The following is a 27,278-nucleotide window of genomic DNA, read 5'->3' on the forward strand; positions in this document are numbered from 1 at the left end:
AATTGTTTGAGTTGGAGGGGACCATAAAGCCCATCCAGTTCCACCCCCTGCCATGGGCAGGGACACCTACCACTGCATCAGGATGCTCAAAGCCCCATCCAACCTGGCCTTGAACACCCCCAGGGATGGGGCACTGGAGAACTGATGGAATTTTTCAAAGTAACACAAAGGTTTTCCCTAACCTCTGACATTGCTCAGCAGCTCATGTCCCTCTTCTAGCCCATTCTTCTCCTGGAAGGTGTCGCTGTCCCGCACCGCTGGGCAGAGGGCAGGGAGGTGTGGAGGTCTCAGCGCTGCAGGGACACGATGCTGTGGGATCCAGGACAGGGGAAGGGGTGCTCTGGAAGGACAGACCCTGTGGCAGGCAGTGCGTTAGGTCAGCCTGTCCAGCCGCTCCTCCTGCTGTTCCCATCAGCAATGAGAATTGCATTCGAGGCACAGGGAGAAAAGGGCTGTTGGCTTGCTTCTTTTCTATTTAATCAATTAAGAACACATTAAAAGGTAGGGAGAAAAAATGACTGCACTGGATCTACTATGTAATTAATAGGAAAAAACATAACCATGCTAATTACATCTCTCAGACCTTTGGTTGTCTGAGCTCTGGAAAGAACCTTTTACATTAAAATCTCTTTCCTGGTGCAGGGGAAATAGCAGAGAAGAGAGAATGCGGGGACAGGAGTGGGGCACTGAGAATGTTGGGATGTCCTGCCCCACTCACATCAGACACGTGGTGAAAGTGAAGGAAAGTGGGAAGAATGGGTCAATACTTGGATTTACACGTTCCCCAGCAAAAGGCTCAGCCAATGGTCTTGGCTGACCCGTGTTGCTACCAGGGCTGGTGAACACAGACAGGGATGAGAACGCAGGATGGGAAAGCACAGACCTGAAAGTGGTTCCTGTGCAGATAGGAGTCTGGTTTAAGGTTTGTTTGCTTTATCATTTCACCCAAAGAGAGCATACTGGCAACAGCTGTGTGTTTTATTTTCTTTGTTGCTGTAGACACCGTCGTGGAGTCATAGAGTTTGCTGTAAATAAGTCTACTGTAGAATATCTGAATATCGGCTTTCTGCCTCCTCTTTCTACCCTGCCTTTCAGACATTTGCTTTAGAATAGCTAGAAGGATAAGTTATGCAATGGGTCTGGAGCGACAGTCGCCTTAAATGTTGAAATGGAGCAGAAGTGCTGCTGGTGTGACTCTGTGGCTCCAGGTTGCTGCTGTACCTGTGCCACTACCTTGTCCTGCCTGCATGCTGGGCAACCACTCCTTTCTGCAGGTAGGCTTTGCCAAGAGCCTGAACTTCTCTCTCTCTAGCAAGAGTGGGTGTCGCTGCTGTTTTAAGCTGCCAGGAGCCTAATGCATAGCTACAGAAAATAAACGTGGTATGAGCTGATTGATTTATCTGCATTTTCTAGCCCAGCAATTAATTCTGCTTTTTGGAGGCAGAACCAAAGTAGTAAGCATGCTGTAACACCAGATTGGAACTGATAATGTATTCCTCCCTTCCTCGGTTCTTCGCTAGCGCAGAGATCAGCCTATTAAGGAAAATTCTCCCAACGCATCAGCCGGCCTCGGTGAGGATCATCGCTAGCTGCACCACGGCAGAGCCGCTCCAGGCCAGCAGCTGGAGACAGAGCAGGAAACCACAGGTGCCGGGGACAAGAGGGAGGTGACAGCAGGGGCTCAGAGAGGGTGGCCACCCACCTACCATGCTGCCAAGAAACCTCTGCATCCAGGTGTAGAGCCAAGATATCACTGCCCTACCCTTACTTTTTGCCAAATTGCTTCAAAACTTATTGTTTCCGCACAGATGCGCTTTCCCATTATCACCAAAGCCAAGTGGCCGTAAATGTCATAAAACCATGTGGTGGTGGTTGATGGTGCCTGCATGGGCTCTCCATGGATGAGAGTTGGGCGCTGGGGCCAGCAGGTGGGGTGTCCTGTGTTGGGGCCAACTGGTGGCTGCGTACGACTGCTAAAAGTGAGGTCTGTGGGGAAACCAAGGCAGATGGGATGTTTCTGACCTGGGACCAGCAGTTGGGAAGTGGTGACCACAGGTGCCGGTGAGTGCACAAAGGTCCTGTGGTAGCACAGGCATAGCAGCAGGCTCCTGATCCTGGGGCTGTGGGGGCTCAGTGAGGATGGGAGGGGAGGAGCTGTTCCTTTCTCTGCTTGCCCCTCTCTGCACCCTGTCTACCTGCCCACACACTCCCTTTCCCTCAATTTCTCACTTGTGTAAGCTGGGACTGTATTTCTCCCAGCCCTTGAGGATGCTAAGAAGCTAATTCAGATGCTGTAGTTAAAAGCTACAGCTTAGAAGCAAACATTCCTGCCAGGGAACGTTTCGTGTCACCAGCACAACAGCGCTCTCATGCATCAGTTGGGAATGCAACAGGTCCAACTGTGAAGTCGATGCAACAATAAGGAGACACCAACAAGAAGGCTGCTGCCAGGGCAATCTCTCCAATCTGCTTGTAAAAGCTCCCTGTGTTTAGGTGTCTCTGTGAGTGGCTTTTGATGCAATTTCTCTCTCAAGGCAAAACAAATGAGTTGAATCTATGGTGTCTTTTACAAACCTTACCGATTCAGTCCAGTGGAATCCATGTGACTGTTTTTTCATCCTGACTCATGTCTTTTATGTGTATCTTGCAGTTCATGTATGTATGAACTTAAATAAGAACTGGAACCATTGCATCCCGTTTTTGAGCCAAGTTTTGATCTTCTTAAACTAGGGCCAAGAAAGTCACGTGAGCTTTTAATCAGCAAACAGTGCTTTGGTTGTCAAAAAACAAATGTCATCAAACTGATACTTGAGCACCAGGAAAACACAGCGCCTTGACCTTCCCCGTGATGTTCTTGTTGATTATTATCTGCACAAGGCATCTGTTTACCTGCACTGCCTCAGGAATGCGTGTCTCTTTACACTGTGTTTTGAGCTGTGGCATATCCTTTGGGGAAATGTCACGCTTGTGCTGTGGTACAGATCTAGATGCACCTTGTTTTGTCGTACAGACGTGGCTCTGGACATCCCATAGGCAGGCAGTGGCAGGCTGCCAGGTGGATAACCAAGCCATGGGTGCTACCTACACATGTCCCTACGCTGCAGGCTACCCATCAGGGCTGTCCTGTCCTTATGGTCACTATGGATGTAGCAAAACAGGCTGTGCTCACCTGAGAAAACAGGTTACTCGAGGGATGCACTGGCAGCAGTACAGCAGTGCACAGTAAAGGCAGTGTGTGTGCATGTAACTTGTTCAAAAAGCTGTGGACAGAAATGGTGAGAGCATGTACAATGGACCAGGAAGGTATCGTATGACTCTGCTGATGCTCTGGATTTGTCTTGCCAGCTCAGAGATTCATATAGGGATGCAAAGCTATAATACTCTTCTTGAAACATCAAGGGCCTTTGGTGTGAAATGCAGCTCTAATTCAATGTCATGGTGTGGCTTTCACATTGCTCCAGTCGATTCATTGATATGAAGAGGGCAAACGCTTTGACAAGAGGCTTGGGATGATTAATGGCCTTACATGTCCTTTGTGTTTATTGAAACTGCAAGCACCTGCTAAAGCTGAAGCTTTATTATCTGTCACCTTGTGACCTGCAGGGTCTTTGGGGCATTGTAAGGGGAAATATGGCAAGGTGCAGGCTGAATGGCTCCACCGAGTGAACCGGTTTCTGTGCCAAGCAGCATGGTTTTATGTGGTCTTGGCTGAATCTTAGGTGACCTGAAGCCTGGTGAGGAAACAGGAGCAGAGTGGCCCAGCCTAGCGTCTCTTCTCAGCATCATCTTTGAGGTCCCTTCCCACCCAAACCATTCTATGATGCATGTCACAGAAGAAGTCACACTAAAGGTTGCTTGTGTTGTCTAACTCTGTGTTCAGTAGTAGCAAGCTAAGGGAGCCATAGCATAAAAGCAGGTTTCAGGTCTGAAAGACAGCCGCTGCGCTCTGTGCACAGACAGGAGCTCACAGCTTCTCCTCAGAGTAGGCAGCGCTGCGTTCCATTCTCTTCAAGGTACTTTTTGAGCTGTGGGTTAGCAGCTGCTGTGCCACTGGTGAGCAGTGCTGCCTCAGCACCCACTGCTCTGGGGTCTGGGTGCCTCCCAATTCCAGCAGGATGAGGTCGTGACTGCAGGAATTGCGCAGCACAAGAGCTTCTTTTTACCCAAATTCAACCTGGGGGGCAAGGGCAGAATTGTCCCCTCCAGCCTCGGTGCTCCAGATGAAGTTTCTAAGAACTGGTGGCCTGTATCTAGGCTGGGAGCACACTCTGCCTCCCACCAGCACAGGTGGAACGGCTGCTGGCTGGGGACCCATCCTGCTCCTCCGCGTGCTGTGTGCCCCGCAGGGATGCGGGGCTGGTGGCACTGGGCAGCCTCTCCCTGCAGCTGTGGTGCTCTCAGCCCCAGAACTGCCTTTGGAGGTGAGCAGAGATTTGTGTGTTGCCAGAACCGAAACTGTGCAGCCCAGCATAAGGAAACATAACGATTTTCCAAAGGTTTCCCCCTCCCTTCTGCAAGGAATGCCTTCAGTTTAAAACTAGAAGTCCATTTAAACCAAAAGACTAATGAATATGATAGCCCTTCCTCTTTTGCAAGTTTAAATACCTCATCTTTCTTCAGAGAACAGCTCTAAATCATTTTATTTGCAAGCCCTAAGCAAGAATTTGTATTCATGGTAAGACATTTATTGAGTTAATTTATTTAAGGCTGGGGCATAATTTCTAATAATGGCAGAGTCTCCAGGCCCAGTGAAATTGTCTCCCTGATACGGCATTAATATTTTAAGGGGTTATAATAATCTGTCAATTGATCTTTGTCTTTTAGGGAGTAGGTTAGCAGTTATTGATGATTGCTGATGTGAAGGATTATCTTAAATAAAGCTGGTGCTCCGCAGGCCAGCGCCCACCACAGGGGTCTGGGTGTATGGGTAGGAGTGAAACGAAAAGGAAATAGGACACGGCGCACATCGGCCTGGTGGCTGCTGCTCCTGCAGCCCCAGCTCAGAGAGCGGAAAGGGGGAAGCTGGTAATTCCTTTGTCTCTCTGGCAGTCTGCTGCCAGCCAGGGTGTCCTCAGGAGGTGTGAAACTGGGACTGGTCTGAGCAAGGAGGTGCTGGCACGTGTTCCGGAGGAGGCTCGTTCACCTTGGTAACCAGTCTGACGGTTACTGGTAATAGTTAAGAGAGAGATAACTTGACCTCTTGCTACCTAATTTCTCTGTCTTTAGAAATAGGGAATGTTTCTACTGTTTCTTGAGCTACTTAAAAACAAGAGGAAAAGAAGGTAATATAAAACAGAATCCAGATTGCTACAGTCATGGAATAGTTTGGGTTGGAAGGGACCTCAAAGCCCATCCAGTTCCAACTCCCCACCATGGGCAGGGACACCTCCCAGTGGATCAGGTTGCTCAAAGCCCCATCCAACCTGACTTTGAACACCTCCAGGGATTCAATTCCTTTGGGTAAAGCCTGTCTCAGGGAAGGACTGACAGGACCACTGAGGCCCAAGCAGAGTTTGCCAGGGCACGTTCAAACATTCCTAGCCCCGCCGAGGGTACCGAGCCATGGAAAGGTGGGAAGGGGACAACGGAAGCAAGATGGGGCAAAGCTGCCACCAAACTGTTGGCAAGAGTTGGCAAACCTGAATAGATCCCAAGGTGCCTTCAGTCACCTCCTGTCTGGTGTTTTGGGTGGACCAGCTTTCCTGTTGTCTTATAACCCCCAGCAGTGCCTCGTTGAGGGAAAGCATTAATTGCAGGGACTTGAGCAAAACAGATAGCATCAGAACATAGCTCTGTTGGGCCACGGCTCTGCTCCTGGGACATGGGCACACGTGTCCTTTGCTGCACAGAGTGATCTGAAGGCAAACAGCATGTGGGACACTCAGTTTCATATCCAGTTTTCTTAGTGGCAGTTACTGTGGGCAAGTCAGTCCCCCTTTTGCAGCACTGCAGTTGCTGCTAATTAACGTCCCTAGGTATCTCTTGCCATGTGATGAGCTCTTTGTGGCCGCAAGGTGACACTGCTAACAGGCACGGGGGACCTATGGCCAGGTAATCCTACCATGCCAGAGCACTGTGATGGCTTTAGAAGTGCTACAAAGAAAGCCAAATTGTTCATACTAAGCTGCAGCGGTCCATCTTGGATGTGTTCACTGGCTTTAAGGTTTTATTTATTCATGTATAAATTATTCCTCCTAATGCAATAGGTAAAAACATTTATCTACTAAAAGCCAAGTTCTGCTCCAAGCCAAATGCTGGCACTTTGTTTCTACGTGCATGGCTTTATTTGGATATTGAGGAAAAATGAATGCTGGTGTGGAAGGACGTGCAACTGCAGCACAGCTTTGATTGCTGCCTGCAAGAGCAAAACAAACGTGTTGGGAAGAAGAGGGCTGTGGAGGCATTCAAGGCATTTTGTGGCTGGTTTTCCCCTAAAACTTACTGCAGCGAGGAGAGTTTCTTGGCCCAACAGAAATCCAGACTAATAGACGTGTAAGATGAATGATTGCGTCTGAACCGCGCTCCTGGGGGCCCTCTCTGATATTTTTTTCTTACATGCTCATTTGTCACCGTGTTGTCAAGCCTTTTATTAATGGCTTACTGGCAGCTCTATTCATCCTTCCTCCCTCCCTCCGCAGCGCTGGGTCCTGTCCCCTCCTTGGCTGCGGAGCTTGGCACACCAGGACACCCGTCTGCCTCGAGGGGGGCACGTGCTCGGCGAGAATGAAGACAAAATAAAGCGATTCTGTCCATCTTTCCTGCTCCGTGAGGTCAGCGAGTCCCTCGTGCCTTTCCTCTGGGGGGCTGGGACAGTACAAGCGCTCAACTAAATCACATTCTCTGCGAAGAGATTTGCAGCTCTGCCTGTGACGCCAGCTTGGGCAGATGGTGCAGGAACAGCGAGGGAGACCAGCCAGCACAGTGCCACAAGGGAAGCTCTTTCCTTTGGCACAGCTACCGAAGATGACCGAGGAAAGCGGTCCAGAATTACCCAGCACATCTGCAGATTTATTTATTTTTCATTTATCTGATACCTGGAAGCTTGGAAGCAAAATTTCCACCTGTTCATTGTGGGCTTTGTGGCCGTGAGTCTGTTGTGGCCTTTTGGTGTCTTGGCCATGCTCTTGGTCTGATAGAGAGCAAGAATAATCAGGAACTGAATGTCTGGTGTACTTTCTCTATATATTCCTTTACTTCAGCTTTGTGTCCCTCTAACTCCTTTTGTCTAAATGACACATTCCTGTTCTTTCCACGTTCTGCGCACGTGAGATTCTTTCCAGAATAACTACTCTATTTCCCATTTCCTCCCTAGCACGCCCAGAACTGAGCAGAACACTCAGTAAAGCTCCTCAGCAAGCCACTTCTACTTTATTTACCATTAATGTAACACATACTACAGTCCCCATCCTCTTCTGTATAAATACAGTTTGAGAGGTTCTTGGGGCACACAGGTTTGTGTCCCACGAAGGAGTTAACCTTGTGCATGCTTGTCTCAGCTGATACCAACAAGAATAATGATGTCTCACCGAAAATACCTGCACATACACAATGGAGGAGACGTGGGGAGCGGTACCGCTGAGGTGGGAGGGACCGTATATATATAGGGCTGCAAGTTCCAGGGCTGGCAAGTAGAAAGCAAAATCATAGAAAACAACGCTGCTGGGTTTGTGAGCCGCCTGCCTGCTGGGAAGAGAAGATGAACTTCTTGCACCCAGCCCTGGCTCCCTGCCTGCAGTGAGGGGCAGGTTCACTGAGTGAATGAAAGCTGAAATAGGTGCCCAACGTGACCGAGTACAGACAGCTCTGAGGTCATAGATCTGCAGCCACAGGAGGTTGACAACTGCAGACAGGTTTAGATTAGAGTTAGAGTTATCTAGGGCAGGAGAAGGACAGCTGCCAGGAGCATGCCAATCTTATAATATTTGTAATTATTTATAAATTTTATGTACATTATATTTGCTAAAACGCAGCAAAGTAAGTGATCAATCAGAAGCCAAACTTGACATTTTGGAGGAAGAATTTATTTCACGTAAGTAAATCTCAGAAACCTTCATTTTTATATAATTTAAGATGTTTCTGTGTGTATTTAGAGAACTCAGTCCTGCAAGCTGCAGGCAGACCTGTGTACCACATGGGGCAGGCAGATGTGAATGCAAGCTGCCTCCTCCCACCCGTAACTCAAAAGATGAGAGTTTATATCTTGAAAATGTAAGTGCATTATTCAGGCATTGGTTTAACATTCTTACATAAGGACTGAATCTAATTTTATGTACAGCCACCTTGGATCTTGGAGTTGCTTTGATTTTCATTGGGATATATAAGACTGGAACTGGGCCTCCAGTTTATGGGCGTGATGGTTTTTGCCTCCCTCATCATTTTGTCATGGTATTTGGCAACTGTTGAGTTCATGTTGGTGGCCAAAGAAAGCCCAGCACCGAATGGTGCAGCCACAAGGTGGGCATGAAGCTGGAAACTCCTGGTGATCGTGTAGTGATGCTCTCTCCTGCGAAGTTATTCCTCAGGAGTGAATACAGAGAGGAAGGTGGAATCTCTGACTGCTCACTCTCTCTCTGTAGCACCATTCCTGTGTGCTGGTTGTGTTGACCATGAATGGGCCTGGGCAGCTGAAAGGTGGTGACGCTGCTGCCAGGGCTGCATGGGTCCTCCAGCAGAGCTGAGACACACAAACCCAAAAGATCCGTGTCCAAGAGGAAAATACTGGCGGAGGGTGCCCAGGGAGGTGGTTGAGTCACCATCCGTGGAGGTATTTAAAAGACGGGTAGACGAGGTGCTCAGGGACATGGTTTAGTGGCAGATAAGAACGGTTGGACTGAATGATCTAGGAGGTCTTTTCCAACTTGGTGATTCTAAGTGTCCTCATGTGACATCTGTCAAACCTTGTCCTGGGAATCAAAGCGCTTGTGAAAATACCTAAAGAAAACAGTTGCCCAACGCGGTCTCACTTGTGTGTGGTTCAGGCAGGCTGAGCTTTGGGGTGTGAGGGTGTCCTGGGTGCTGCAGGTCTGCATTTGGGTCAGGGATGTGGGATGCAGGCTGTCCTTGGACCATTTGTGCCTGGTGGAGCTGATGAACCACCCCTGCCCACAGTGCAAGTGGCCCCGGGATGCTTCCTGCAGGGCTTTATCTTACAGGCTGAGGGAAACAAAGCAGAGAAATTATGCTCCAGTTCATCATGGAAACCTTAACTTTGTGTAATAAACAGAGGCAATGCCTAAATGGTGAAACTAAATGCAATCTGTGTTTATTTCAGCATTTATTTTGCTTTTGCTGTCTCCCCCAGCCAGGTTTTACTCTGAGACACATGCGTGCCTGTGTGGCACGTTCTGCTGTCACAGCAATTTGCTTCTAGTAAAATTTGACCTTGTGAATCGTTACCTTAAGCTTAGTAAACTGGTCGTATAGGTTTGGTTCTCTGGGTGGATTTTTAGTCTCATAAATGCTCCTATTGTCTGTCACTGGGATGTTGTCAGCCAGCAGAAAATAAGAGAACATATTAATCTACTGTGCACAATGACACACATGATGCTTTTAGATGTGGTGTGGGAAGTGAGGCCTGTGGTGGCTGCTGCCAGCTTCCTTCATAGCTTCTTACCACTCCAGATGGAGGAACTTGTCACTGTGGGTCACCCAGGCAGCAGTGCAAAGGGGCCTGGGTACCACCCATCACGCACCAGCGTACGTACCTGTTTTCTCGCACCCCATTCCCTATAAACAGAATTATTGCAGCTGTCAGAGGCTTTTCCTCCTTTTGTGTTTTCACACTTTTGAAGCCAGTGGAGCACAGCTGAATTAAGGAAACACAGGTGGAGCTGAAGTGTAAACACATGCTGTTGTTGCTTTGTATAAAGATGTATTATTTAATGAAATTCTCCGTAAGCAGACACAGGCTTCCACAGAGGACTTCTGCTGGATCTGTTTTGCTATAATACTTGCATCTTTGTATGCTTTTTGCAACCAATGGGGAGAATACAGAGCTGAGTGAATGAGCTATTATATTCTTGAGGTTTTTGTTATCCCTGAGTCTGTGATGAATGATTTTCATACATCTTTGGCATCAGAAGCAGTCTCTCAACCAGTGGTACCAGTGCTGCCTTCATGACTGCTGCTTTTCTGGCCTTGCCTATGCCGTGCTTTCACTGACCGTAGGAAAACATTCAGCTTAAAAGTGTTTAAGGGTGTTTTTTTTAGAGTAAACTGAAATCCTTTATGAGACAGAGAACCATAGGTAGATAATCTTACAGTAATTTCTTCCCAGTTTATTGTACTAGTGAAGCTGGTAACTTCCGATGAAAGCTCCTGCACTATAAAAGCAGAATTGCAATTGTAGTAACTGATACACTGTATAGTAAAACAGTGCTTTGGATATATTCTGGGCATTGGTGTCACCTTTTTCTTGCCCATGAGTATGTTGGTATGTGCCTAGTTTCTACCCCTGTTAAGTATTTACAGACCCTCCCTTCACTTCCTCACAGTCTTTGATGTATTTGTCATCTTGACAGCCATCCAGAAGGAGGGAATAAGGCTTTTCCTTGTTTAGCAAAGAATTAGCAGAGTCATAAAGAAATTTAGACCGTGTAGTTTGCTCAGGTCTGTGGGAGCAGCAGCTATAAATCTCTCCAGGTTGGTTTGTTTCAGCTGGCTGCACTCGCAGTGCACACTTTGTTGCCATTAACTGAAGGCACAACAGGGTCGCAAGATGGTTTTTTTCAAAACAAGGTCTTTAGTAACTAGGATCAGATAGAACAAAAGTGCTTAGAAACTTGTTCTGATGCACCAGAATGCTAGCAGCCACATCCCCTGTGCAAAACATGCTTATGGAGGATGCCTGTGAGGAGTTCCTCAGCTGAAGTTCATGAGTTCATTGAGTCCAACCATTCCTATCAGCTGAGTTTTCATACTTCAGCTAAACGCTAATTTGTAGAATTACCCTTTCTTCCTAGACGTTCTTCTTTAAATTACCTGGACTGATCTTTCTTCTTTCTCATCAAAACTGTGGTCCAACATTGCTGTGAGCAGGTAAACCAGACTCTAGCCCTGCATGATCACATCATAGTGAAGAGCACTCGATAACACCTGGAAACATCTGAACATCTCTGTTCAGAGAAAGGGTGGGAAGTGCAAAGCCTTGTGAGTAATTCAGACCTTGGACAGATATTGGAGCATGTTTTATTCTGAAAAACTTCCCTTCTCCATCGGGATAACCTGCATTTGTGGTGTTTGAATGTTCAGGTGTTTTGACTGGTTCTGTATGGGCCCAGATGTTCTCCTTGCCTGGAGCCCTACTGTCCCATGCACAGCACCAGAGCTGTACATCTGCCTGAGCAGGCAGAGCATCCCCTGGGCTGTGGGGAACTACCACAGGAAGAATCTAACCCAAGCAGAAAATTTCTGATATTTGGGTTACTATGGAACAGCCAGGTTTGAAGTTGAGGTCTTGACTGCTGGGCATGATGAGAAATGCACTGAATCTGAAGATGGGATCTTACTCTCACTGGTGCCAAGGCAGAGGGACTCACAATTTGTGTAATCATTCCCAATTTGTAACTGAATGGTCAAGAGGAAGACTGGTATTCATCCAAGAATGAGGTTGCCTTGCCAGTATCTGCAGGAAAACTCTGACACACGGGGTACCCTTCACATAGTGCAGTGGAGCAGGTTGAGCAGTATTGGGTTAGCAGCTCAGACTAGTGACAGCTGAATAACAATCTCCCCTTGGCGGCTGTGGCAGTCGTACCCACCAGCCACCCTGCAGCAGCTTGCTGTGCCAGCACACGTTGGATATAGAATCATAGAATAACCAGGTTGGAAGAGACCCACTGGATCATCGAGTCCGACCGTATGCAGCACCATCCTCATGCTTGAGAAAAGGTGTGTAACTGATGCAGCGTTTCATGCAGGGAGCAGAACATGGTGAGGAGTTGCCCATCGCGGTGCCCGCTCCAAGGCAAAATGAGCCTGTGGAATCTCAAGCCAGAAGCTAATTTGGTTCCACTCCCAGAAAAGTCAACGAAACCCATTTTAAGTGGAATGATTTCATCCTGTACTGCATGCAGAGTGGCTTGTCAACATTACCAGTAATAGCATGGATTTATCCCAGGTACAAGCTAATGGAGAGCAGAGCTACAGTATTCCTGTGGAGCCCTGGATGAAAAGATGATGAATCTCACACACGTGGGCAGGATCTCACTTGGCTTCAGAGTCTGACTAACTTTAGGAACTGCCTAAGCATTTTTCTGTTTAACAAATCCCTTCCCATAGTGTCATTCTCAACACTAGCTAGTCACCATTCCTTGCTGAAAGGAGAAAAACCCTATCTAATTCAAGTGGCAGCTAAAATTTGGTGACCCTGTCAAGGACTTCAGAACCCGAGTTGTCATTAGTGTCTTTTATGTGGAAAGCATTAAGACAGCACGGTGCAGAGGGCAGGAGCCACCGTGTGTTGGGTATGTTAAATATTACAGTGTGTGGTTCTGACTGTGCAGAATTTCTTTCCCTGTCCCCTTCCCTTAAAACAGTTTTCTTAAACTACAAAACTTTTCTGCTTCACAGACAAGGAAAGCAGACACAGACACAATCTCCAGCGATGTTCTGCAGATATTCCTTCTTCTTCAGTTTGTGCATTTTCCTTCCAACTCAAAGGTAAGCTGAGTGTTTGGTTTGTTTTACAGGGAATGTCTGATTTATGTTTTGCATAAATAGTAGGGTCAAAAGGAAACTATCCTTCTAGTTATCCAGCCTATCCAAAGAAAGCTGGGAGCAGTAAGGGATGTGATGTAGAAGAGAACAACCTGCACAGGTCCCCAAAACACAACAGGTACATTAACAGCGCAACCCCTTATTTCCCGTTTGGGACCAGAAGAGTTGGCAGATTCCCCTGGAAACACACCCCACGGGACTCCCAGCTGTGTTATTATCAACTCTGGAATGACAAGTCCTAAATTTTCTGAATTGTTTATGCTGCTCACTAACTGGTTCACTTCTGCTGTAATGTCCTTTTTGGTCCAAAACCTCCATCAAATCTCTAAGGACAGCTTAAAAAAAAAAATCATTAGACCTTTGAGTAATTACACGACAAAGTTCCATACTGCACAGACCAGTGGTCCAGAAGATCTGGAGACAGGCAGAGGCGCTGCCTTCCACTTCCTTTAGCCCTTTCCAAAGCAATGACAAACTCCTCTTTTCATCAAGAGAGTACATGACCACACAGGGACACTGCACCATAAAACTTAACCTATAACAGCCCAAATCCCTGTCTCTCAAGCTGTTGATATGGTACAGATCTGCAAGCCTCACAATGTCAGGTACTAGCTCTATTGTCCATCCACAAAACATTAATTTTGACATTGGAAAATAGAGTTGAAACCTCTGTATGCACAGCAGCTGGGGTGGCTCAGTCCACAAAGCATTGTTAGTGTCTGTGAAGCACTTGGTGCTTTACTCTTCCCTTCTTGGTGTACTTGGAGGTTTTACTCTGGACGGCAGCTGGAGGGATGCTGCTGACACTAACGTAAAAGGGTGAGAGTTTCTTCAGGAGACTAGGGATTGGGGAGGAGGAGCTGTTGGTCAGCAAGAGCTGTCTCAGGCCATCATAAGCAGCCTGAGGAAAAGAAATGTATGTTGCTTTTATGCATAAGCATAAAAGATTGGGGTCATAATTAAGATTTGTGATATACAGACATTGCTTGACTTGTTTGGGACATCCTAAGAATGTCCTTAAGCTCCTCTATGCGTAAACCTGTAGCTGTCGGCTGAGGTAATCTGCCATTTGCCCACTTCTTCAAGGGGCCATGTATTTGGCCAAGATAAACAATGAGAGCAAGTGCTCACTATGTCAATGATCTACCTATTTTTAATAAGCATTTTATGTGGTTTGTTTGCTTGTAAGCTGGATGCAGAGCTGCAGCCGCACACCAGATGTGCCCGGAATTCCCAGCTACACATAACAGTACGTACTTGTGTTCCCAGGAGGTGCTCCCTGTGTCACATACCTGACTTGCGCGGTGGCGACACAACATCCCTCCCTGGATTTGAGAACCTCACCATGGGATACAATAAATACCTCAGACCCTACTTTGGGGGTAAGCTGGCTTCTTGCATTTGACCATTTGAAGAACAGTCTATAAGGCTTGTGGGGAGGGAAGAGCGTTCTTTAAGCTTTCTTTAGGATGCCCCAGTTGAAGAGGTTGCATTCCTTTTAAATGAGCTGGTAGCCAAAGTTGCTTTCCTTTCTCTACATCCAGTGTCATCTTGAATACATTGTGCACGCGGGGGTGAGGCATGAGAACACATCCATCCATGAGGTTACGAATAGGGAATTTATAAACCATAACCCCTCTGTGAAAGACCTGACAGAGTAACTAAACTCTGCTCTAATTGTACATGCTTTTGTTTAGACTTTGACCCTTGTGATTTTCTGCTTTGTTTTTGTTCACGTATGTCAATCCAGTAAATTGCAGCTATAGAGGAACAAAGCTGTTCTCCTTGCCAGAAACACTGACTTCTGACACATGCTTTCACTTCACACTGAGACACAAATAAAAGCCACTTTAAACCCTCGTGAAACTCTAGGGAGTAGTGAGCACGTGAAGGACAGCCACCCATTTGGGAGCTTACCTGAGGCTGTTGTCCAGTTTGGGTGTCAGGGCTCTCCCCTTCCAGGTGAACGCTATATCCGCTTAAAGGAAAGGGTTTCTCCAAATGATATTCAGCTATGAAGTTACTGGCTTTTCTGCCAGTAACTTGTTAATGAAACTGTGCTTAACAGAAAAATTCTCTATCACCAGGTTTGGATGTTTCCCACTCTATAATAGCTCCTGCAGACTAGCCACCTGCCATTGGCAGCTTTGCGCTTCTGCCTTTTTCTGACCATGGAGATGGATTTCTGGGACTATGCAGAATTTACTAGCTTGTTACGCCATGAATGCCTGCTCTCTTGCAGGAAAAGAAAAGCTCCTCTAGATCCTGTCACAGCAGATGCTTCTGAACTCCGTAACGGAGATCAACTGCATCTACACCAACCCACGCCTACCAGAGCCATAAATGTTAAACAAAAATGGTCAGGACTCTGGTTTGACCTCCTCCACAAGCATGGGATCCTCACAGATCTGCCCTCTAGTCATTAATTTGAGGTGTGCTTCAAGGGTCTAAATAGCCAAAAGCCAGACAGAGGACGTGCTCGGGCTGCTTCAAAAAATATTCAGTTTTAATAAGTGAAATTTATCTTGGATTTGGGATAAGTTCAAAACAAGTAAACCAAGAAAAACAAAACCAACAGGAAGGAGATTTAGAAACTGCATCCTTAGGACTTTCGTAATTACGATTCAGATGATGAAAAGGAATTTTACCAAGTCCCACGAAGAAGGACGTTGTCGTGTTGTCTCTTAGGCAGTGAGGGTGAAAGAACCAAGCCCTGCTCAGAGCCCCAGATTCCCAAGGGGGATTAGGTGAACCTGGCAGACCCTAAGGGAAAATCTCTGTGTCTGCTGGTGTAACCAGTGCCCAGTTCAGAGCGGACTGTGCACCACGACCTGGGGAGCCCTCTCCAGGGCCAAGACTGCTGGTGTTTCCTTGGGAGGAGCTGCCCTCTCGTGGTGCTCTGTCAGAGGTAGTGCTGGAAACGGGGCTGCAGAGGTTCAGGACTGTAGATGGAATAGGAACAGAGTAAATAAAAGCAGGCAAAAGCACTTCTGCTTTGTCACCCAGTCCATGGTTTCAAGGGTCACTGAATTTCTCTGCCCATTAGTTTTTCCTCTCTGAGAAACAGGGATGCCGTTTGCTACCTGCTTGTGGAGAGTCCTTCAAGAGTTGTCTTGAGAAATACTTTGTACGGTTTGCTCTTCTTGCCGCTGTGCAGGTTGCTCTTCTTGCCGCTGTGCAGGTGTTGTGGATGGTAACAAGGGATAAACCAGCCCTGAGTGCCTATCTATAAACACCACTGAAACACTTCTTATTCAAACTGCTGGCCTTCACGGATAGTGCTGGTGGGCACTGGCTCTCTGCCACCCGTCGCCACCTACAGAACTCCGGCTCCCTAACAGTGACAGCTTTATTTTGGATCATGAATCATCTGTAAGCTCTGACTAACCCTTTGGGCTTCTGTGGTTTCAGAGCTAGCGTTGCGTGCACGGGACGCTGCGATCAGTGCCCACGCTGCACAGTACCCTCAGCAGTCTTATTGTGCCTCTCGTTCCTCCCTTCTCTCTGCTCAAGCTTTTCTTTCCCTCCACAGGAGAACCTGTTCAAATTGCAATGAGTCTGGACATCGCAAGTATTTCTAGTATATCGGAGAGTGACATGGTAAGTGAAAGAACTTTTATAAGAGATCTGCCTGAGAGACTTGTCATATATTCCTGTGTGTGCAGCATGGAAACAGATTGCCCTACTCGAGCTGCTGTGCCTTCTTGTGTCTGTTGGCCACCTTCAGAGGTGTGATGAGAAAAGAGCTCCTTTATGACTGCAGACTACGTAGATGCCATAGTAATGTGGGCTCGTAAATAAACAGAGACAGCTCCAAGGGTCCCACTGGTCAAAAACTCAGTAGCTCCTGGAAATCAGGCCCCTTAGATATGGGAAAAATCAATCATTCATGGCATTTCTTTTACCTTTCCACTGTGTAGGAGCCCTTTGTGTAAGGTAGGGCTGCAGGGCTGGCTGCTGTTGGACGTGCTGGCACTGGCTGAAGGCAGAGACAGGGTTTCTTCACAAGGAGGAGAAATGGGGCTGCAACAGTCTCTGAGGCTGAAAGTACTGGTCATCCCAAGAAAACAAAATAATAACAGTTTTCAAATCTACAGAGAACATCTTCCTCCCACTGATGAGTCTGGTTCCCTACATTCCTGATAGCTGGATTTCAAACATTGCTTGCCAAAAATGTCCAAACAGAACCAAAACAAAAAGAAAATGTCCAAACCGTTCAAAGTTCAGTTGGGAACAATTTCAACATTTAATTCAGCATTTTCAAGAGCAGCACAGGCTTTTTTTCTCTTCTCTACCCCCAACAAATTAAACAAGTTCACTGGGTAAAATATTTTAACTTTGATAAGGTTATTAATTTGGGGCAAGGGACAGAACCAACAAAATAAATTATTCACATAATTAGAACTTTAATTAAAGTGCCTTCTAGAATAGTCCCTGTTCTGGAGCTTTTATTCTTAATGATCCATCTAAATTGCTCTGACCACATGGAAAACATTGCAGAGGCTTACTCTGTGCCTTGTGAAAAGCTGGAAACCAATGAGGATTCTCCACTCCTGTCACTTTGCAATTCACAGTACTGAAAGCCACAACAGTGCAGTATTTAACATGTTTTTCCTTTTGTCACAAGGTGAGAATAAAACTTTAAAAGCTGCAAAAGCTAACAGTTGACAGTCGATGTTGACTTAGACCTTTTCTCTTAATTATAGTGACTCCAAGCTGTTAGTACCAACCCCAGGACTAGTCTGTCTGTGATGTTTTGAAAATAAAAGACATGAGAGGTTGTATTTAATTCATTGATAAGGAAGTGAAATAGTCCAACAGTGCCTTGTGTTGGTCCAGAAAGCTCAGCAAAGAACTATCTTTAGCACTGATTATCTCTTATTCTTTTATGATGGGATACTGTGAAAATGCAGGTAGATCTTGGCAGGATGAATTAATCTTCACGTGCTTAGATTCAAAACTCCTACTAAAAAAGATGCTACTAATTTGGGGAGTTTTATTTGTTTTGGTTTTTAAGACCTTGGTGAAATAAGGTGGATTTGCTTACCTTTTTTCTCTGAAGTGCCAAGGTCTCTTTCATGATTGTGTTTATAATGCATGTGTAATTTTCGAGCTCTAGACAATGGCAATGCCTAGTTTTGTGGCTTCAAGTGTGTGCTTCCCATCTGTGTTCTTACCTGTAAAATGGACACCAAAATATCAATTACAATAACTGCTCATTTAAAAAAAAAAGTACTATGAGTATAATCTTCAGTCTTCAAGCACTACCTCTTAGAGTGTAAGGATATGAGAAATGTAATGCAATGAATAAAACTATGCTGATAATCTGTCAGATTTACTGCACGCAATTGAAGCTGAGCTTTGATAGGTGAATTAAGTGTGTGTTCTGCCTCTGTCACATGTCATACCCACAGCTGTGCTGTGCAAGTGGCCTGGATGTGCATCCTCACAGGTTTTCCTCTTTTTCCCAGGATTACACAGCTACCATATACTTGCGGCAGCGCTGGACGGACCCCCGGCTGGTCTTTCATGGCAACAAGAGCTTCACGCTAGATGCTCGCCTAGTGGAATTGCTCTGGGTACCAGACACGTACATTGTGGAGTCAAAAAAGTCCTTCCTGCATGATGTCACTGTGGGAAACCGCCTCATCAGACTGTTCTCTAATGGCACTATCTTGTATGCCTTAAGGTAAATCAGTTATTGGCTTTGCAGCTGCTGGCTCAGAGTAAATTTTCAGAATTATGCTAGACAGGAACATAGACACGTGGAATGGCTTGGATTGGAAAGGACCTTGAAGATCATCCAGTTCCAACCCCCCTCCCATGGGCAGGGACACCTCCCACTGGATCAGGTTGCTCAAAGCCCCATCCGTCCTGGCCTTGAACACCTCCAGGGATGGGGCAGCCACCACTGCTCTGGGCAACCTGTAATAATAAGTCAGTAAGCCAACTGTGACCATGGTCTTCTGATCCATTGCCCCCTATCCTGGCCATCTGGAAAAGCCAGACAAGGATCAGGACTCCCCACCATAGTACGTGGTGTGTCCCACACAGCGCTTGCTCAGAAAGCTCACAACTTTAGGTGTCACCCAGAAGTCGAGCAGAGTCAGATGGAGGTGAGGGAAGAATGAAACGAGATCATCATCATGGTAAAAGTTTAACAGGTAGCAGGAATCTACATCCTTGCCCCGTGCCATGTAGCCATGGGTTTTGCTTTTTAGCAAAAGGTATTTGTCCAAGTTTTTGCAGAAACGTGCCCTGTAACTGTGTTAGCACCATGTACACAGTTCTCTTCCAGTAACTGTGCCCCAGTTACCTTCACCACAAAGTAAAGTTGCTATAAATGACCTCATTGACCCCCTGCAGCAGAGCAACCCCAAATCTGTGTGCATTTGGTTATTGTGCCTTAGGGGACACGGAGCAGCTTCCTAAGATATGCAAACTGCAGCACTGGAAAACATGTCAATCTACGCTACATCTCCCATGACAGCAAAGTAAAATCTCTCCTTCTGTTACATTTTCAGCAGCGTGGCTGCAGAGTCCTTGCCTGCTTAAGGAGGGATCTCTCTGATTATATCCGTTAATTCATTTTGTAGGTCAAATTTATCTAAATGAGAGCGGAGGCTTTGAGGTCTAGTTTGCTATGAAAAACAGATATATTTCATTATACACTTTTATTGCAACTTTTTGAAGTTTGTTCTCCTCCTACAGAATCACTACGACTGTTGCCTGTAACATGGACCTGTCCAAATATCCCATGGACACACAAACTTGCAGATTGCAACTGGAAAGCTGTAAGTATGAGGTTCTAGAAAAAAAATGACTTTAATTTAAATGTCATTATTCACATGTAGCTATGCTTCTTGAATATTTGGATTCATCACAGTGGCTTTCTGGAGTACACTTTTATTCCTGCAAGTATTTGTCCAAAAGAAAACAACATTGCTTCATCACTCTTCAAACACTTGTGCTGCAACGCACAGTTTAGAGGATTTCTGTCACTGTGCAATTTATATAAAAAGAGTGGTTATAAATATTTATTTTATTAAACTGTGGATAGTTCAATTTTTCACAGGAAGGATGAAGCAGCAAGGCTGGTTTTCCAAATTCCATCCCTTTTGCACACACAGCTTCTTCAAGATTAACTTTTGGGGTGAGCGCATGGGATGGGGCAGAGCCAGGAACAGCTTTTCACCCTTTTAGTTATCCGCCACGTATTGCACCCCCCAAACTTCCACTTGAACCAAGACTGTGTGAAGCATGGTTCCTAAGAGAATGTGAGTTGAATGTGCCTCTCGACTCAGAAAAGAAACCAAGGTGAAACCCAACCTCGTGACACATGCTTCTCCACGAGGGCTGCCTGTTACAGCGGTGCAGATGACGGGACCCTTGTCAACACAAGGAGTCTCAACAAAAGAGATAATCAGTGAAGTAGGCTCTCAATGAAATTAAAAGCTCATCCATGATAAAGCTGGCTGGGAAAGTCTCCAGGAAAACTGAGGACACTATAGGGGCTCAGAAAGAGCAGTGCTGCTGCTTTTTATCTGCGAAGTTCCAGCAGAAGCAGGCAACTATCTCCCACTGCATGCCGCAACGTGAAACAGCTGAAATCTCAGTCCCGAAAAGACCAGGTTTCAGCTTCTGAGGCTCAAGCACAAAGCACCTAGGGAAGCACATATTATTTTCACATTAAAATCGTATTAGTTCACCATGGTTAACTTCATTACAAAGGATAGCTCCTGAAATAATAATCATTGGCCTCTTCTGCTAAAGCATCGCTTGTTTGGGACTGGTATAGAAGCGATTGGGTCCTACATCATGCTCAGTTGCTGTACAATTTCAATGAAATTACAGGCACATTGCCCACTGGAGATTCCATTAGGATAAGTGCCCAGAAATAATGCTATTTAAATATAAGCCAGACGAATTAACAACAATCTATCATTTATTATAAAATTTTCCTGAGTAACCACAATTCATAAAACTCCTGAGAAACTTTAAAAGTCACATGTTCAGAATTCTACGTGGGGATTCATGCCCTGGACACCTAATTTAGGAGTTTATCACACTCAAGCTCTGGTAATTTCTGTCTAATAAGAAAACACAATTAGATGAAAATAGAGCTGCAACTGCATCTTATTCCTTCTACCAGGATAAACAGGTTATTATCCAAATCAAAGCATCACTACTCATTTTCTCAAAGAAGAGCACTTAATGAAAGAATCAAATTAGTGAGATTGATAGGCTTGTTTCCTAAATTAAGTGAAATTTCTGAAGTGAATGGCAGGCTGGTGACTCAGACCAGGTTTTCTCCCTCAGACTGAGGTATCCCTCAGTCCAGCCTGAGGTTATGTTATACCCTTATTTACATTCCTGGAGGCAATGACTCAGCCAGCACATATGGAGTTTGCTGATAACTCCTTGAATTGTTCATATTTGAGTGAATTTAGTGTTGCCTAAGTGTTGGTTGTATTTATTTCTCCTCAGTAACTTAAGGCCTTTGGGGAGAGGAGGAACGATTTGTAGAAAAAGCTGCTGTTACAAGCAAGTTTCTGGACAACATGTACCCAGTCAGAAAAGCTTGGTTTGTAACTGCAGAGTAGTCTCAGCTCCAAGCTCTCGACTCAATGAAAATGCCTTTTCTGGCATTTTTAAGCACTTAAATAGGCAATTCAGTGAACTGTGGTTCTGCTACCTGGTAAGGGGCTCAGTGGAATCTGTATTCCCTTTTTTACCCACTGCATTTCTCTTGCTCTCCTCTCATGACTGAAGAGACTATGTTCAAGGGTTGACTGCTGCAGGATGTGAATCATTCTCAGCTGTGGGTGCTCCTCTCGAAATCTGAACTAGCAGACTGGAAATAGAGCAATGAAAGAAGAGCCAATGTCCAGCCATAGTCTGACACCGTTAAGAGCATCTGTCCAGCCCATAGTGCCTAGATCATGTTTCTGTGCCCGCTCAGGAGACAAGGCAGGCAATAGTTAGGCTTTTACTGGCTAAACCACAGTAACAGGGGTCTTTGTCTTCTCCTTAGGGGGATATGATGAAAATGATGTCATCTTCACATGGTTGAGAGGAAATGACTCTGTCCATGGCATAGAGAAGTTGCGGCTCTCTCAGTACACAGTGGAACGTTACTACACCCTGGTCTCAAAGTCACAGCAGGAAACAGGTAAATGGGTGAAAGGGAAAAGCAACAAAAGGTGTCAAGTATTTCCCCTCCCACCTCCCTTCCCTTCTATAAGCCACTGTGTTTTGACTCAAGCATGAACCAGTGAAGCCTTCAAGCACATCTTAGTCTCACAAAGCAACATGGCTGGAAAGAGGGTGAAATCCAATGAGTTACAGTCAGGATATTCTCTAAGCTGGAAATCCATGGAAAGATGGGGGTTTAATATGCTATATTCACTTGATGGAGTTTCAGTTATCTTTTTTCTTTAAAATTCTCCACTTCTTTCCTTCTCCACACACACCTGAAGAAACTCTCCATTCCTCCCAGGTGTGCAGTCTATATATACTGCAGAGAGCCACATTTGCAGTAACTGGGAGTAAAATTAATGTTTATAATATCCTTTTTTTTGTAAATTACAGTTCTATCATGATGGAATAAGATCCCTTTGTATATCAGAACTTAATGTCTTTTTCATTATCAGTGTAAATAACTCTTCTCTCCAGAAGAAAGGAGGCAAAACTTCCCTAGAATGACCAGGTCTAGAAATAACAATGTTTTGTTTTGTTGTAATGTACACAGCCCACAGACAACACGGAGTTTGTTTCTACACTTCAAAGGGAGCTATTGTTTAAACAGCAGCAACAGCTCCTGAAACTACTGGCGCTCCAGCCCCAGAACCCTTGTGTCATTAGTATGGCAAATTGATTTTTAAAAATTGACTGATTTGGGTGGGGAGTGAAATGGACACAAAAGATACAGTTATCAAAGATCACAAATCATTAAAGGGGGGGTAATTCCCTGTGATGGAAAGATACTGGGATGCTTCGTGGCATGAGCTGGAGCCTGCTGAAATAGAGAATCCTTTTGTTTAGTTCTCAGCTGTCAGAGAAGACTGAACTCAGCAATGTCCCTTCAAAGTGGTTACTGGGAAAACTGTGCTGTGCTGAGTATGAGAGAACAGATGAAAGCATCAGCCCTTCTCTGGTCTGAGTTAAGAAACCAGTATAAAATAATTCCGCTTTGAGTTATGTTCAGGAGCCCCTTTGCACTTTGATTTTCATGTCTTGTCCAGCAATGCTATAGGATGCATCTTCCCATCTAGGCAGTTTTGGGTAAGCAAGATCATAGAATCATAGAATAGTTTGGGTTGGAAGGGACCTTAAAGATCATCCAGTTCCAACCCCACTGCCATAGGCAGGGACACCTCCCACTGGATCAGGCTGCCCAAGGCCCATCTGAACTCACCTTGAACACCTCCAGGGATGAGGCAGCCACAATTTCCCTGGGCAACCTGTGCCAGGGCCTCCCCACTGTCATTGTGAAGAAATTCCTCCTAATGTCTAGTCTAAATCTGCCCCTCTCCAGTTTATTCCCATTGCCCCTTATCCTATCACCACAAGCCTTTGTAAACAGTCCCTCCCCAGCTTTCTTGTAGCCCTTTCAGGTACTGGCAGCTGCTATAAGATCTCCTCGGAGCCTTCTCCAGGCTGAACAACCCCAACTCTCTCAGCCCATCCTCGTATGGGAGGCGCTTCAGCTCTCTGAGGCAAGAGGGTCAAGCTTGTACATCTCCGATGACTTATGTGAATCTGCAGAGCTGCACTGCAGCTGAATGGCTGGTGCTGGGCTGCCCCAGCTTCAGTTCAAGTGTCCTTGGGTATCTTATGTTCTCTGTGTTTCTTCCTTTTGCAAATAGGCAATTATCCACGACTGATATTGCAGTTCGAGCTGAGAAGAAATGTCCTTTACTTCATTTTGGAGACCTATGTTCCCTCCACTCTGCTCGTTATGTTGTCCTGGGTTTCTTTTTGGATCACATTGGATTCAGTGCCTGCAAGAACCTGCATTGGTAAGTTATTGCCCGAGGAAGGGGGAACATTTAAGCAGGCAGGGGAGCCTCTGAGGGCTGGGCAGACAGCAGTTTTATTGAGTCCTCTGCTCAGTGGCCTCCTTACGTTCTTCTTTTACTTGTGAAAGTGCTGGGTTAGCAGCACAAAGTGTGGAAGTGTGGGAGGTGGTGGAGTCACCTTCCCTGGAGGTGTTTAAGGCACGGGTGGATGAGGTGCTGAGGGGCATGGGTTAGTGTTTGATAAGAATGGTTGGACTCGATGATCCGGTGGGTCTCTTCCAACCTGGTGATTCTATGATTCTAAGATATGCTGTGGTGGGCATGCTTGCCCACCTATGTATGGCCAAGGCTCCTGGCAAGTCCACAGCAGAGAGCAGATGACAGAGCAGACTCTTTAGGGTGTGCTTTGGAGGGTGCGAGGAGGAGAAATTTGTTTTACTGGAGGTAAGACAAATAAAAGAACCAAGCGCCTATTGGAGTCAAGTTGCCAAAGGCAGGAAAAGCCCATGTGAAGCTAGCAGCTAGTGCTACAAAAGTATTTCATTTGATGAATGATTTGGATTTAGTAAAAGGTGATGTGCTCTGTCTGGCTAGCAACAGTGACAACGCAAGCAGAAGGATAGATCAAGCCTTCTCTAAAGCATCCACAAGAGAAGTTACTTGCTTTTCTGCTTCCCAAGGAGTAACGACAGTGCTTTCCATGACAACTCTGATGATTGGCTCACGAAGTTCACTTTCAAAAACCAACTGTTTCATTAAGGCCATTGATGTTTACCTCGGCATCTGCTTCAGTTTCATCTTTGGTGCCCTTGTGGAATATGCAGTGGCTCACTACAGCTCATCACAGAAGTGTGCAGCTAAAGCACCTCGAGAGGTAAAGCCTGACCTACCTGCATAAGTTATCTTGGATCAACGATAATTAGTCCTCCATTAATTGAATAAGACAAACAGTTTTCCTGTTATGGGTACAGTAACAATTACTTCTCCTGTCACTAAATGTAAATTTTTGTGTGCCACAAACACATGAACAGCACAGGTCCTCTGGGTCCTTGGCAGCCTCCTGCACACCAGCTGAGGGGCCAGCAGCCTTAGCTGACAGTAATGTTAGACCTGCAGGATCTCATTCAGTGAGGCCCTTTGGCCTCCCACTAGAATTCACTCTGTAGCCCCAAGAGAAGCTCATGCAGGAGCACAAAGCACCTCTGCTCCTTTCAAAATGCAGCTGAAAAAGAGGGACTGTAATGCATCTCTTCACTCTCCTACGGAAAAACTTCGATTAGGACACTGATCTGGAAGGTAACTTCCTCTCCCAGAGGACAGCAGAACCCTTCTTCCTCTCCTCCCAGAACATCAGTCCCACAATGCTCTGTGGGGGTTGTGAGGGAGAGTGGATTGTTCACTGTGCTTCGCTTCAGTGTGAGAAATTAAACAATTGAGTGTGATTATAGTCCAGTGGTCATAGAGAGTCCAAATCCTGTCAGAGGGGAAACAGGTTTCCCACCTTGCTACTGAGCTCCCCACCAATTATGTTTAAGTGTAGAAGTGATCAAGATTCATGTGTTGTACGTGACGGTTGTTGGGTTCCTCCATGCACAGAACGAGACTCACTCAAAGGTCTGAAAATACCCCTAGAAGTACAGTAGTGGAAACACCTGCATCTCTGGGACTTCGGGTGCTCCTAAGATAGGCAGCAGCTGAAAGGCATGCTTGAATATTACAGGTTTTGATGAACATATGAAGCTGTGTTCCTTTATCTTTATCCTTATGGTCTCTTGAATGATTGAAGCACTTTTCCACTGCAGAAGACAAACTGTAAAGTAACTGTACACTCCTGTTTCCTAGGGGCCTGCAAATGAACTTACTAAAGAAATGGAAGACGTCAACATCGCCAACATCCTCAGCAGCTCCATTGCCAGCTATAAACAGAAAATCAGCTTTACAAGCATCGAGATCTCCAGTGATAATGTTAACTGCAGTGGTTTGACCATGAAAACTCATGAGAAAATCAAACATTTTTTGAGAAACAAAATGCACAGGATTATTGGTTATTTCACCATTCAGAACCCCAGCAATGTAGACCACTACTCTAAACTGCTTTTCCCTTTGTTTTTTATGCTGGTCAACGTGTTTTATTGGGCTTATTACCTATATTTTTAGTAGAAATGAGTCACTTTATTCTCCTACTTCAGCAGGAGAGGAATCTTGCCAATGGTGACCTAGGTACTGAACCACAGTGAATCCAACACGGACAGGTGCTCTGTTGTGTTTCCTGAGATACAGAGTGGAGGAGTGTGTGAGGTACACAAGATGCAAAGCCTTGGTGCTTCAGTATTAGCAACATTGACTCTGGACAACAGATTGTTCAGCTGAGTGGCTGTGCTGGGCTCTTGTGTTCATGGCTGCTTTTCCTTCCACCATCCAGCCTCCCGCGTGGCCGCAGACGGGTGTGGAGGACTGCACGTTGCAGGCAACACAGCACTGCGGGTGGCAGCATTATCTTAGGAGTCTGAAGCAGGTTGGAACCTTCTAGATTAGATCTCCAGGAGGATGTAGGATTATAGCTGTTATTCTTTGTTTGTCAGAGAGAACAGTAACAGAGGGGCTGTGAAGGCTGTCTCAATAGAAACTCTGTTCCGTGACAGAACCCGAAGGAAGCGGAGAGAAACTGCTTCCATGGACCGTGCTTCCGTGTCCCTGCGCGATGCGGTGCTGGCACTGGTGTGCCTCATTGCCTTAATACTTGTCAGACTCACTGGGGTAATCCTCACTTGCTGAAGATATCCATCCCCAAGACAGAGAGAGGGCTTTTTATTTGTAGAGCTGTGGGTTTTCAGAGATTTGGGAACAAGAAATATAGGCAGCAATGTTGTTTTATAACCCATCTCTTGTACTCTTCCTGTTGTGCTGCAGATGGATGGGTTCTACCACCATCCCCATCTTCCTCACAAACAGGTTATTTTTCATCCCAGAGAGAGCTTCCTTCAGCTGTCAGTGCTACAGGCAGCTCTTGTTCCTTGCCAGCCAGATGGAAGAGTGGCCAATTTGTCATCCCCTCTTTTCTATGGCTGCGCAGCTGTGGCAAGTCAGTCTGTGTGTGGGCCAAGGTGCAATGATCTAAATCAGCCTTACCTTCTCTATTTTAGCCTGAAACAGTGTTAGTTTTCTGCAGAAATTCAGATTCAAAGTGGGATCTGGAAAATGCCAGCCAGCTATGTTTATCCTGCAATCAGCAGGACCACAAGCTTTGTTTTAGGAAATAAATTAAATATGTAGGGGGGACACACTTAGATTTGAAAATCAAATACCATTCGTACTCTGTAGCTTAAGGGTACTGGAAGTCTTTGTTTCCTGATTCTAAAATAGACTGGTTTATGACAGATCTCCCCCTACCTTCTTGGTTTATGCAATTTTCATAACTTTGAGGGTGAAATCCTGCAGTTCTGTAGGCAAAATGGTCATCGTCTGCAGTGGCTATGGTTCAGCAGGGGTTCTGGCTGCAAGAGGTCTCTCAGAAGGTCATTTAGATTACAGGCTTGTGCA

General features: G+C 45.8%; 1 protein-coding gene across 3 annotated transcripts; it reads left to right on the plus strand.

Annotated features, from left to right (window-relative positions):
- The first annotated feature begins 1,128 nt into the window (after positions 1-1,128).
- GABRP (gamma-aminobutyric acid type A receptor subunit pi) lies at positions 1,129-26,194 on the plus strand. 3 transcript variants are annotated; one of them, XM_069868950.1, is made up of 11 exons: positions 1,129-1,274; positions 1,441-1,647; positions 12,571-12,660; positions 13,987-14,099; positions 16,250-16,317; positions 18,189-18,406; positions 19,429-19,511; positions 21,752-21,889; positions 23,586-23,738; positions 24,419-24,612; positions 25,581-26,194. In XM_069868950.1, exons 3-11 carry the CDS (start codon positions 12,605-12,607, stop codon positions 25,893-25,895), a joined length of 1,338 nt encoding a protein of 445 aa, XP_069725051.1. In that variant the 5' UTR covers positions 1,129-1,274; positions 1,441-1,647; positions 12,571-12,604; the 3' UTR covers positions 25,896-26,194. The 3 variants fall into 3 exon arrangements, with proteins under 3 accessions (XP_069725051.1, XP_069725052.1, XP_069725050.1); XM_069868951.1 differs by lacking the exons at positions 1,129-1,274; positions 1,441-1,647 and adding an exon at positions 7,923-8,029; XM_069868949.1 differs by lacking the exons at positions 1,129-1,274; positions 1,441-1,647 and having other exon boundaries at positions 12,276-12,660.
- Positions 26,195-27,278: the final 1,084 nt, after the last annotated feature.

The sequence above is a fragment of the Phaenicophaeus curvirostris genome, chromosome 15 (genome assembly GCF_032191515.1).
Source record: "Phaenicophaeus curvirostris isolate KB17595 chromosome 15, BPBGC_Pcur_1.0, whole genome shotgun sequence".
Classification (NCBI taxonomy): domain Eukaryota; kingdom Metazoa; phylum Chordata; class Aves; order Cuculiformes; family Cuculidae; genus Phaenicophaeus; species Phaenicophaeus curvirostris.

What these genes read in the sequence shown, in the direction of transcription:
- GABRP (XM_069868949.1), top strand. Translation starts at nt 12,410, where the DNA reads ATGTGGAAAGCATTAAGACAGCACGGTGCAGAGGGCAGGAGCCACCGT. An exon ending in CCTCAGACCCTACTTTGGGG is followed by an intron (nt 14,100 to 16,249) that starts GTAAGCTGGCTT and finishes TTCCCTCCACAG; the next exon opens with GAGAACCTGTTCAAATTGCA. An exon ending in CAGATTGCAACTGGAAAGCT is followed by an intron (nt 19,512 to 21,751) that starts GTAAGTATGAGG and finishes TCTTCTCCTTAG; the next exon opens with GGGGATATGATGAAAATGAT.